Source organism: Mya arenaria, chromosome 15 (genome assembly GCF_026914265.1).
Source record: "Mya arenaria isolate MELC-2E11 chromosome 15, ASM2691426v1".
In the NCBI taxonomy this organism is placed as follows: Eukaryota; Metazoa; Mollusca; class Bivalvia; order Myida; family Myidae; genus Mya; species Mya arenaria.
Window position 1 is genome coordinate 36,377,406 of NC_069136.1, and position 13,977 is coordinate 36,391,382.

The 13,977-nt window shown below is 36.5% G+C and overlaps 1 protein-coding gene across 2 annotated transcripts in view; it reads right to left on the bottom strand.

The window, feature by feature from the left end:
• Positions 1-5,142: 5,142 nt before the first annotated feature.
• Positions 5,143-13,977, bottom strand: part of LOC128219007 (uncharacterized) — a 29,502-nt gene continuing 20,667 nt past the window's right edge. The window contains exons 1-2 of one of the 2 annotated variants that reach the window (XM_052926817.1): positions 7,478-8,071; positions 5,143-6,813 (exon numbers count right to left, since the gene is read on the bottom strand). In XM_052926817.1, coding sequence (XP_052782777.1) covers positions 6,498-6,813; positions 7,478-8,070 — 909 coding nt within the window. In that variant the 5' untranslated portion in view covers position 8,071 and the 3' untranslated portion in view covers positions 5,143-6,497. Of the gene's footprint in view, positions 6,814-7,477; positions 8,072-13,977 lie in introns of those variants that run through there. The other variant, XR_008258529.1, reaches the window with a different exon arrangement.

The following is a 13,977-nucleotide window of genomic DNA, read 5'->3' on the forward strand; positions in this document are numbered from 1 at the left end:
TGTTGCATTTGCAGTAACTACAGGGGGAAGTTGTGAATGAACTTTGTGTAACGTTGCACAGATTCCCAACGGACGATAAGCTCAGAAAACTCTGGATTAAACGTGTGAAAGCTGTCAGTCCAAACTTTGTGTCAAGTTTGAAAAACGATCGCCTTTGTTCTGTTCACTTCGCCAACGGCAAATACACGAAGGAAAACCCCGTTCCGTGTGTGTTTATCATAAACAACAAGGAAAAGATATTTAAATTATCAAAGGTAAGCCGAGTTTGTCGTTGTGAAACTAGTTTCATCTTGTTTATCATTCTTTGTGAATCACTAGCTACTTATTTTAAATATATTGAACAACATCATGAACATGTTTATCTAAACTTTATATGAATGTATTTCACTGTTTACCAACACTATTGGAAATTGTCAAACAAAAGATTTGGTTCTGTTATATTACATGTTTATAGTTTGCTAAAACAAGGGGGATTTTTTACCTGTTTTTATTACTATATGTTGTTCTGGATCTGGATGGTACGTTGCAGGGCCTTTCAGCATATAAGCAACGTAGCATCATGAATATCATATCAAGGATTTTTGTTCGTTTCTGTGAAATATCGAAAATAATACTCACAAAATAGAACCATAAGAAATACTAAGAATCCTGTTTATTTATGTATTTTCAGGTGGAAAGTTCAGAACCGGCATACAAATGTAATGACGAAGACCAAGAGGCGGAGAATGAAGAGTATGATGGGCCAGACTGTACGTTAACTACAAGCAGTGTATCCGAATATGCTTCAATCAAGTTCCATGACTATGCTGGCCAGATTGAATTTCCTGTTCAGAAAACGCTAAATAAAGACACACAGGCTGACAATGTAGGAGTGTCCTTTTCTACTCAGACGGAAGGGACTAGTTCAGTTTCAGTTACGAAGTGTAGTGTTTCAACACAAACAGACTTTGAAACTCCATTATGTAAATGTATGTCAAAAACAACTTCTGAAGTTGGAGTACAAGTTAACAAACCTGACCTGACTGTGGAAGACATTAAAAGTAATGAGATGTGTATGTTTTACACAGGTCTACCTAATGTGGAAACTTTTCATTTACTTTTTGATGAAATGGATGATGTAGAGAGTCACACAAATAAATGCGGAAATGGAGAAAACAAGGGCCGGCCAAGAGCGCTACGACTTATTGATGATTTTTTTTAATTTTGGTGCGTTTAAGATTAGGGCTTCTTCTTGAGGACTTAGCAAGGAGATTCCATGTGTCGAAATCAACATGTTCAAACATAACAAACCACTGGATTTCATACATGAGTGTGAAACTGTCGACATTAGTTGCTTGGCCATCCTGAAAGACATTAAAAGTTACAATGCCACAGAAGTTCAAACGGAAATACCCGAACTGCCGCATAATCATTGACTGCACTGAGTTCTACACAGAAACACCACAATCACTTGCTAACAAATCAATGATGTACTCACACTACAAGTCACATATGACTTGGAAGGCACTTTTAGGAATAAGTCCATCTGGAATTATAACTTTCGTTTCGGACCTATGGAGTGGAAGCATTAGCGATAAACAGTTGACAATTAAATCAGGACTCCTTGATTTGTGTGAAGCTGGTGATGGGATAATGGCTGATAAGGGTTTTCTAATATTGGATTTGACAACACCACGCGGCATGCATCTGATTATTCCACCCTTGAAATTACAAAAGTTTAACCGTCAACAAGTTGAAGAAACAAGGAGAATCGCAAACTTGCGAATTGACGTAGAACGTGCTATGGAAAGAGTGAAAAACTTCAGAATTTTGCAAGGTGTAATGCCTATAACATTGTCTAAGCAAGCATCAAAAATCCTGGAAGTTTGTGTTGCTCTGTCAAATTTGTTGCCACCATTAGTACATGATGATGACAATTGAATATGACCATTGTTAAAAGACAGTACTGGGGAATATACTTTTATTAACATTGCTTCAGGCTTCTTTCTTGATATGTTCTTAAACTTGTTTAATAAAAGTTTACATTTTATGACATGAAAGATCATATACATACTATTTAAAGCTGCGCTCTCACAGATTTACCATTTTTACAACTTTCTTGCCAATTGATGTTGCCTAGTTAAGAGCACAATTGCATGTTGTTTGCTTTGGTTTAATCACCAATATAATTGTAACTTTACTTCTGAAAATAAACTGTTACACACTTAATGTACTTTTTGTATGATTTGTTATTCAGTCTCCTTTAAGCTGGAATTGGCATTGCAGAGTTTAGTGCTCTGGCTTGATTAAACTGATTGAATCTAACCTCCACCGACTTGCACTCATTATTCATTAAGACAAAACAACCACTCTCGCTAAAGACTTTATCATAGCATTTGTCATTCCAGTTAAATGAAGTTATGTAATACCAGTTAACAATCAAAGAACTGATTCAACACTCTAAAAACCATAGCCGGTAAGTGACATCTGTACATTTAGATTTGCTTGGTTACCCACTTGACTCTTGAGTCTGAACACAAACACTGTTTTTCAATAAAAGAAGAAAAAAAAACTAATTATTTTCATTCCAAGCATTTTATTCAATTCAAGTATTGTTGTCAATGAAAAAGAGAAGTTCATGATGATACATTTAATAAGATCATAAAAACATAGGTATAAATCAAAGAATTAATCAACGACACAAAAATGTTCATGTGATATATAGTATTGGTGGCCGTGTGGACTAGCTGGTTGTTTTCAAATTTTTTCTATACTTGAGAAGTGTCAGAATACTTTTTATGCTATAAACTGTATTTTTGTGCAATTTATATATCATAGAGTAAACTAATGATCAATAAGTGCTTTCAGTTGCTTTACTGGGAAAACTGTTTTTGTTCAAAACATAAGCGAGTCATTTTAAGTCTGAGTTTTAGACTCGCACTAAAAAAACTGAATCTTTAAAGCAAACTATTAAATGTAACAACAAAATGCTAGCACCAATTCCGTTTTAACAAACTCTTTTTTTGTCTATTTACACATAATGAACAAGAACTGTTTGATTTTTCTATTTACACTTTAAACACATTAAGTTTCTTTACATTAGTTCTTTACCCCGTTTGACACGCTCTGTGAACAATTCTGGTATAACAGCCTTTACATAAAAACTGTTGAGTTTACCTAGCATGTCAACCCAAAAATCATTATCAAAAGGTATTCTCTCCACACTATGACCCTTCAAAGTCCACACAAAACAAGAGGCCCAAAAGGGCATATGCTCTACTGGCATGGCTTGTGTGGTCATATCAATCCAGAGCATGTATGTATGGGTAAAAGGCAACAGACATATACTTTATGGTTTGTGTTTGGGTTACCTGAAAACGTAGCACGTTCAACATCTGAGCCCAGAAAGTATTGTAAGCAGATTAGTTGCATGAACTACTTTAATATGTGCCAAGTAAAAGTCATTTGACAAAAATACTAGAAATGTGTCCATAGGACACGGATGCCCCCACTTCGATTTTTTGTCACAGAAAATAAGCCATAATGATTATTCAGGATAATCTGAGGGCCCTAACTCCTAAATGATTAAAGCGATTTCCATGGCTATCGAACTTGATCAAGATATTATGGTCACAAACATGTGTTAAAAGTTTGGTGAGGATTGGACAAACAGTTTTCAAGAATTAGATCGGAAACAATCTTCGGGACGTATTTTTCAAGTCTTTTTTTGCAAATAAAGGGCCGTAACTCCTAAATGACAAAAGCGATTTCCATGGCTATCGAACTTGATCAAGATATTATGGTCACAATCATGTATGTAAAGTTTGGTGAGGATTGGACACATACTTTTCAAGAATTAGATTGGAAACATATATTTTTGAAGTATTTTTGGCAAAAAAGGGCCGTAACTCCTAAATGACTAAAGCGATTTCCATGACTATCGAACTTGATCAAGATATTATGGTCACAAACATGTGTTTAAAGTTTGGTGAGGATTGGACAAACGGTTTTCAAGAATTAGATCGGAAACAATCTTCGGGAGTTTTTGGCAAAAAAGGGCCGTAACTCCTAAATGACTAAAGCGATTTCCATGAATATCGAACTTGATCAAGATATGATGGTCACAAACATGTGTTTAAAGTTTGGTGAGGATTGGACAAACGGTTTTCAAGAATTAGATCGGAAACAATCTTCGGGACGTACGTACGTACGTACGGACAAGGGCAACCCTATATGCCGCCACTTTGTGGGGGCATAAAAATGCTTTCAAAACTGTACTCATAGTAAAAATTTCTGTAGTTTTAAAAGTTAAAAAAAGTTGGTCAAAAGGTCAAAGTCAAGGGCATCCTAGGACAACATTGATCAATTTGAACAAACATTCACAATCAATTGTGCTGAGATGGATGCACGAACACACAAAAAAAAATTCAAACCTTTCCAGATTTATGTTTATCAAACCTGTGAACCCTGGGTGTGGCCAGTAATGACATCAGGTGCATAACTTAAACATTCACAACCAATTTTGTTAAGATGAATGTGCAAACTACATAACTTAAAGCTAAAAAATGGCCTTTGGGCTTTCAACAAGAACAAGGCAGAGTAATTCACAAAATCAACTGCAGAAGCAAAAGGCAAATTGTCTCTCAAAATCCTAGATTTGCAAATTGTCTCCCTTAACTCTAGACTTGAATTTACATGTACATGTAAACTTGGCTAAAAATAGAATTCGCTCATGCAGACCTGGCTAAAAATAGAAAGCATTTTTTTTTAAACTTTCATGGCCCATAATCTAGGCATTTATGGACGGATCTGGCTGGTTTTCGAAAGGAACCGAGCTCTAATGGATATAGAGGATCTGACATGAGTTGTCATTTAATACCAATTTTTATTAAACGAGTTCAGGAAAACTGTTAGTTAGCGAGCCTTTGGCGAGCTTACTAACAGTTTTCCTGGACGAGTTAAATAAAAATTGGTATTAAATGACAACGAGTGTCAGATTCTTTTTATCACATGCTTTTTCCGGTATAAAATGGCAAACAAAACCCTACCTGTTTCACCTGCGAGGCTTATGAGCCGAATATCACCAAATGTTGTCATTTCCCGCGCTACATGCATTGCAGGAATGTAGTACCAGGATTTATTTAAAACAGCATATATACCCGATCGTTTTAATTCCGTTTATTTAAGAATGCATTCTCAGATGATATCCAGTAAAAATCACACTGTAAACACTTTAATTTTAACGAAATCTTTCTTTCTGTTATACCGGAAGTGAACATAAACATCATGACGTCATCTAGTAGATGTGACGTCATAATGTTAATGTTCATTTTCGGTTAAAATAAACTAAATTTTGGACGCTTTTAAATTTGCTTTTTCAAGATATCAAGACGACATATTTTGTTATCCTCTTAATATTTAGAAAGAAATTCAACTACTCTAACAAAACAAATATTTGTTATAGAAATAAAATAAGAATTGAAGGTTTGGTATACAGGAATATTACCAATTAGCAGTTCCTTTTTGCCAATTAACTTTTTATATAAATGCGGAGCGATATATTTTCTGACCAATAGAAGAAGAGCAATGTTATATTACACATGTGTAATATAAAAAAATACGTGATGGTTATATTAAACCGGAAACAAGGTGTAGCATGTGATAAATCTATATACTGTACAAGTTTCATCGAGATACAATCAAAACTGAAGACTGTATCGTGTTCACAAGCAATTGTTTACAGACGCACGAACGCACGGATGCACATACTACGTACACATTACCATCGCATAAGCTCTTCTGACCTTTGGCCAGTAGAGCTAAAAAATCACACCATTTTCTTTCTGTTAAGGCCATTTGACCTTGAACTTGGAAATAGTAGCTGTAATTTTTTTTCATGGTTACTTCGCCATTCACTATTGAACAACAAAATGTTTTGTCTACACAGGCCTCTTCTGGTGAACAGTTTCTAAATTTATATGGGCATTTTATCTCTAAGACCCCCTTGGTGTGAGCACATTTCTTACAACAGTCTACTATTCCATCTGGGCTTGATCCCAAGTGTGGTAGACTTGGCTTTACCACAAGGCCAGATGAAAAGTTTCAGCCCGGGGTGAGTTATTTGAATACGCCTTTGGTACACACGCTTGGCAGCTGGTTCATGACTTCTGCCCATCTAGTAGCTGCAGTATCAAATTCGTCATTGTACCCCATAATGGATCGCAACAATATATCAGGTTTTGTTTCAGTTTTTTTCTTACAAATAGTTCCAAAACTGGAACTTGTTAACCTGCCAGCCCTTGCATTTTTCCAATGGTAACTTTTATGTTGTCCTTTTGTTGAGTTTTCAATAAGAAAACAGTCATCCTGCTTACAGTTCAATGATTTAAAATATGTTTTGAAATTATTTTCACACATTGAACTTTTTAAGTCAACACTGTCTTTGTAAAAGAAATCCACAGAATGAAGTTTGTGAAGCACTGGTATTGGCTCTTCTGATGCAACAAGTTCAGAATCACTCAACAAAAAAGCAGCATATGTGGAGCACATTTTTTAAGTTTTTCCCCAAATGCTAATGAATTCAGAGGTTTAACAATGTGCAGGTTGTCAACTTTACATTTAGTAGATGGGCTAACTTTCTGTAAAGTGTCATTTTCAAATTTCAGCTTTTTGAATACAAGATGCTGAGACCTTTGAGGGCTTATTTTTCTTTTCCTCGGCTGGTTCCATTTACATTTTGTTGAAGTTGGCGCATTCAAACCATCCTTCTGTTTGGAACCGATATCAACAAGGGCGTACAGCAACGCAGCAACATGGTTGCAGGATTCCCCCTCCCTGAAACATGAAAAGAAAACTTGTATGAGTATGATAAAAAATTCTGCATTATTCATTGCAATTTAAAATTATTCAGAAACCTGTAATCTGACAAAACAGTGAACGGACGCACAACAGGGAGTTAGGAACACTTTTGGATAACAATGATTTAAATAAATTTATTGACCAACACCTCCTTCAAACAACTAGGCCCGTAGCTACTGCTACTTTGGGATGACGCTGATTGAAATGAGTTCATTGAACGACACCCCCTTCCCCTCCTTCGGTTTGCATTTAAAATTCAGGGTATTTTCAAACAACCAGGCACGTAGCTAGGGCTATTTTGGAATGACGCAGATCCAAGTTATTTTTTGATGGACTCCCCCTAGCCCCTTCGTTTTGTATTTCAAGTTCAGGCTTTTTTTATTACACAAACTTTGACCAGTCTAAATGTCATTGCACATCTGCGTAGTCAGCTATGGCCCTGTCATTTTTTTTTATAATCACTGGCAATTTTGGTGCATCTTAAGCTTTTATTAGAACACCAACATTATTGCCAGGTGGGGTATCATTATAATGATGCATCATAAAATAATGAGTATGTCAACACCCTGCATCAAAAGGAGATGTTATTATCTAAAAGTGCATGTATACATCTCATTCTAAATGTGAATAGTAAATTTACCCAGCAGCACAGTTGCATCCAGCAGCATGAACCTTTCCCGATACTTTAGACAGACAGGCCCATGGTTCATAATCCTTTTTTTGAACATCAGACCCTGGTAAGGACAGAATGACCTTTGCTCTTACGTAGCAGTGGGAACATTTATGTGATATCTGATTGTATTTCACACTATGGACATGTCCATCTTCGTAGAACACTTTGGCTTTTAATTGTTTTCTTGCATTCATGTTCTGATTGTCAAACGTGCGTGAACGGTTTAACACAAGGTAATTGTATAAATCCTGCGTCCTGAAGAAGGGAATTTTTAACACATCGTCCTCCCAACAACCTTTTAAACTGCCTGGCTCTGGCAATTTTTCACCTAGCGGCATGGTAAATAATTCCTCCTGTCGTTCAAGTTTGTTGTTATTGTCCTGAATATTAATCTCTTTCAATGTCCGTTTTCCGATTTGTACAAGGCCTCGGGCACGTTTTATTAACTCCGGTCTATTTCCTGACACATGTGCTCCTCTATCTCGTAAATATATCTTAAGTTCACGCACTGATAATTTGTCAAATTGACACGGATCACCGACCTCTTTATTCGACGCCATTATCCTGTCAATTGTTACTCACCGGAAGTTGAGGTCAACTACGAACGATAATTTGCTAAGGGAGGTAACAACGGTTATTGAACAGGACTATAACGAGTACACAAATATTTGTAGTCTTTTTAACTGATGTTGTCACACTTTTTTAACTGATTGTTGTCACACTTTTGGTTTGTTCTGTTTTGTACAACTGTAAAGATGTTTAGCTCAATCGTAATAAAAATACCCATAAAGAGGCTTTTTTCACAATAAAAAGAAGGTTTATAGTTCAGAGTTTACTTTAAAAACTTACATCATAGATATTGATATCATGCAATCATTTTTTCATGATCAAACATGTTTCTTGCTTGGGAACTTTTCAATAATATTATATTATTTGTTCATTCAACTGAGGAAAAATGTTTCTTGAAATGCATATTTTTTTTTCCTGCAAATCATGCTTAATTAATGTTATTGATCTTATGTTTCAACTACTACCTTCAGTTTTCAATTTAAAAAAAGGTTTCAGTTCATAGTTGTTAAATTTTAGTCATCTAATCTGGTAAAAACATTCGGTAACTGATATATGAAGTGCAATTTGAAAATGGCAAATAGGACAGTTTCGCAGTAATTTTAATTTCAAAAAGTATTTATTTGCTGCTTTTTTCCAAAAAGTGACAAATTTTCACAACTATTTTGTGTATAAAGTTATGAACCATCATTTAAATAGTAAAATTGCAATATAAACCATACTTTTAAAAATAAAATGTCATATAGAATAGTTTTGCAGTGAAACAAGAGTTTAGTTTTTAGGCAACTTTGACCGCGAAACTGTTCTAAGTAACATATTGTAATAAATACATATTTTTAAAAGGCATTGGTTAAAGTCTGAGTCATACCTATATTTCTGACATCATTTTGAACTAAGTTTCTGAATAAAGTAACAAGAAAAGCCTTAATAAGAAAAATAAACAGTTTTTAGCTTCTCCTGAACAATTTACAAAAATGCAGATGGAACAGTTTCGCGCTCAGCCCTCGAGATGCTCTTGATGAGCATTTCATGCAACACGCAGGCCAAAGTGGTGGAGGCAGAAAAAGGACTCGTGATGACAGAGCAGATACCAATGTCAGTCATAAGAAACAAAAATTAACAGCAAAAGACGATGCGAAAGCATACTATCGGATGGATAATATCAGTGAAAAAAGAATAGAAAAGTTCAACTCGACAGCATCGTATTACAAAATTTCAGTAAACGATATCCAGATCAGGGAGCTTCCCAATATTATCAAAACTTTGAAACAAATTTTCCAGTCAATCATTGACACTATTGCAGGCGAAATACCATCTTCCGACAAAGTGAGAATTACAATGGATAGCCCGCAGTTGGACTTTCCAATCATTACTCGATTTATGAGAAGGTCTGAACTTACAGTCGACAGACTTTTGTCAGAAATAGAGAGAGTGCTTCAGTCGTATGAACAATTTGTGCTTGATGAAACGTTTGGATTGGAGTTCGTTCATGTACATTTACCTTCTGGAAGTGGAAGTCGTGGCAAACCTTATGTGGACATTTCAAAGATGTTGAACAATAAGGGAAGTGTCATTCAGATAAGAAATACTGATGAACTTTGTTGTGCATGCGCACTAGTTACAGCAATAGCACGTATTGAAAAACACCCGCAGTGGGATTACATACGTAAAGGGCGTCATGCGCAAAAACAGTTGGCACTTAACTTACACGAGAAGGCTGGGGTACCTTTAAAACGATGTGGTATTGAAGAAATAAAGCAGCTTCAAGCAGTGCTTCCTAATTATAAGATCGTTGTTTTATCGAAGAACCACTTCAATGCTATTATCTATGAAGGACCGGAAGATGGAAACCTATTTACTTATACTCACACAATGAACACTTTGATGTAATCACGACAGTCGCCGGTTTTCTGAATAGAAGTTACTTTTGCATTCAATGTAAAAAGGGATACAGTAACAAAGAGCAACATGCCTGCAACAATCCGTGCGTTTACTGTCATCGTTTACACGAGGACGATACTACTCACTGGGAATATTGTAGTGACTGCAATAGATATTTTATCAACACAGCATGTTTTGCAATGCACAAGCAGAATCATGATTCTGGAACATCCACTTGTTGTCTGTATTATAAATGTAGAGAATGCGGACAAGCAATTAATATGCGGAAGCATAAGAAACCTCACATGTGTAATGGAACATACTGTAAAACCTGCAAAGAATTTGTGGAAGAAGATCACAAGTGTTTCATGCAGCCAGTGGACAAAAAGGATCTTTGACCACAACTACTAAAGCAAAAACCAAGGACACCAAATATATATTTTTTGACTTTGAATGCACACAAGATCAACAACTCTAATGCGAGAAAGGCTATCTTTCAGGCGTGAACGGGAAGTGTGGTAATTGCAATAAAGCAAATTGTGGCTCCTTTGAACATCAGCCGAACTTATGCGTCGTGCAAAGGGTATGCACTCAGTGTCTTGATAGTAACTAATGTATCGATTCAGAGTGTGATCATTGTGGAAAAAATGAACTAGTTTTCAAAGGAGAGCAAACCACACAGCAGTTTTGTCAATGGTTATTCTCTGAGGAGAATGTTGGTGCTACCGTCATTTGTCATAACTTTAAGGGCTACGACAGCTATCAAATTTTACAATACTTACATGACAATGCCATCCTACCTGAGGTCATTACCAATGGTACGAAATTTATGTCCATCAAAGTTCCTGTGTGCAAGATCCGCTTCATAGACTCTATTAATTTCATCCCGATGGCTTTAGCGTACATGCCTAAAGCATTTGGAACATCAGAATTAGCAAAGGGGTATTTTCCACATCTGTTTAATCGAGAGGAAAATCAAACAAAACCCTGACCGAGTTACCGGACCTTAAGTACTACACCCCAGATGGTATGAAAATAGACAACGATTGGAGTTCCTTGCATGGTATGACATACACAAAAACGACGCGTTTGATTTTCAATATGAACTGTTAAAATACTGCCGATCAGATGTGGACATTCTGAGGAAATGCTGTCTGAAGTTTCGTGAATTGTTTCAGGAAATAACGAAAAAGGATGAAGTTCTTGGCATAGATCCGTTTGAAAAATATTTGACCATTGCATCGGCATGTAATTTGGTGTTCAGGCGAAATTTTCTTGAGCACGAAAGTATTGGCATTATTCCAACGCACGGGTACAGACCTGAAGAGAAACAGTCTGTTTTAGCATACAAATGGTTGGCTTACATTGCACACCAAAAAGATGTGTACATACAACATGGACGAAATGTCGTTGAAAAACAAATAGGTCCTTACAAAGTTGATGGATACTACGAAACTGAAGAAGGAGAGAAAGTTGTTTTAGAAATGAATGGTTGCTTTTGGCACGGTTGCAACCGTTGCTTTAAAAGTAACACCATCAATTCCGTGAATGATATGACAATGGGCGATCTGTTTACCAAAACAATGGATAAACAACAGTATATAGAGTCCCTGGGATATACGTACATGTCGAAGTGGGAATGCAATTTTAAAAAGGAAATACAAGATGTTCCAGAGTTGCAAGAATTTATCAAATCTGTAAATATAGTGACCCCTTTGGAGCCGCAAGATGCGTTTTACGCAGGGAGAACAGAAGGATTTAAATTATACGAAGAAGCGTCAAAGGACCAAGAAATTAACTATTATGACGTTACATCGTTATATCCATATGTTAACAAAACTGGGAAAATACCTCTAGGGCATCCCGAAATTGTCACAGAAAATTTCAAAGACACTACTAAATACGAGGGTCTCATCAAGTGTAAAATTGTACCTCCACGAAGACTCTACCTGCCTGTTTTACCCATGAAGTCGAATGGAAAACTGCTCTTCAGCCTATGCAGACCAATACCAGCAGTCGCCATGTCAGCACACTGATGATGAAAGAGCTTTCCTGGGTACTTGGGTTACAGATGAGGTGAAAATGGCCCTGTTTCAGGGCTACAAAATACTGAATATCTATGAAGTTTGGCATTTTGATAAGATATCACAGTATGACCAAAACTCCAAATGCGGCGGTATATTCACTGAATATGTGAATACCTTCCTAAAAGTCAAACATGAGGCCAGTGGGTGGCCTGAATGTTGCAAAACAGAAGATGACAAGCAGTCATATATTCAAAGATTTTATGACAAAGAAGGTAACACTCTTAGACTATGATAGGATATGCAAAAATCCAGGCCTTCAATCCTTGGCAAAGCTGATGCTTAACTCCTTCTGGGGCAAGTTTGGCCAACGTACAAACCTAGCACAGACGTCTTATGTAACAGATACAAAGGAATTCTTTGACTTTATGACCAGCGATCAACAAGAAATAAAGAACATCCGTTTTGTAAATGAAGAAACTGTGCAGTTAGACTGGGCATACAATGAAGATTTTATTGAGGCTTCTTCTCGGACAAACGTTGTCATAGCTGCATATTGTCCTTTCCGATAACTTGGTTACTTCCCCTGATTTCTAAGGGAGGCTACTCCATTTCCTACTTCCGGGGAATACATTTTGCAAGATGGCCGACGTAGACAATGAGATCACTGGGGCGTGTATGAATAACAATGAGTTGACACCATTTAAGGTCGTCGATTTGAAAAGATACCTTGCGAACCGGAAATTGAATGTATCAGGTCTTAAATGCGAATTGATTGAGAGGATAAAAGGCGCATATAGACTTTCTATAACTGACAAACGCGTGCTGGAGGAGAGAGATCGGGAAGAAAGAGAGAGAAGAGCAACCGAACGCTTTATCCTCCCATGTGGCGAGGGTCTTCCACCGCCATCAACACTGAAGGCATGGAAGTCCACTATTGATCTGTTTCCTGCTGTAGAGGAAAAGGATATATACAACTACATTGTACTGAAAAGAGACTCGAAACGTCAATTGAAGGCGAGGACTTATTATGTGGACGGACATGTACAGAAAGTTGAGGTATGTCAAATAGTGAGTTTATAATAAGTCTGAGGCTGTTTTTTCTGCCATGTTTACTTCATCTAGTTATATAATTAGCTCAAGGGGACTATTTTGACTTGGACATAAAAATAATTTGGTGTGAAAAATGTACTCAACATTTTTATGTAGGCGGGGCTAGCCACAATTAAGGGGGGTGTGGTGGATGCAAGCACATGTATGTGTCGAACCACACTGACTATATACTTATCTTAATTTTAAAAAAAATAATGTATTTTGTACAATTTTCATATGTTCTATGATGTATGTTGTTTATTTATTGTCATTTAAATTAAAATATTATTTATAATTTATTCTTCAGGTCCATCTCATAAGCGAAGAGTGCAGCCACTGTTATGTTCAAGCTTCCGTGCTGCCATCATTTCCAACTGCAGACAAAAGAAAGTCACCAGAGTACCAACCCTGGATCCTTCTGTCGAAAGTGACTGGCTGCATACACTCCGCGTTCTGCAACTGTCCAGCTGGGTAAGTTGAATTAATTTGTGATAAATCAAAGTCTCTGATCTGCATTGATGAAAGGTGTCAAACCCACACACGCTAGGCTATTTTGTCAGTATTATCAAATACTTAAACTTGGGGCATTCTTCAAACTATTTCATATCTTCTTATCAAACTTGGTACACTTGTTACAAGAGACAAAAAAGCACATGTTATAACTGTCATAATTTTGGCTTTCATGGTTAGCTGAGTTTTGCTATTTTTTTCTGAATGAAAGAACAGGCGAGCTTATGTATTGATTCAATGAACTCCCTTCACCGTGTTGGTGTTTACTTATGGCACTGTTTGTGTTTTGTATGTTCATGGCCTACCAGGAAATACTAAGTGTAAAATACTGTGTATTCACCTCCATTTTCAAACTTTAATGTTTTGGAATATACATGTAAGTATAACAAGTAA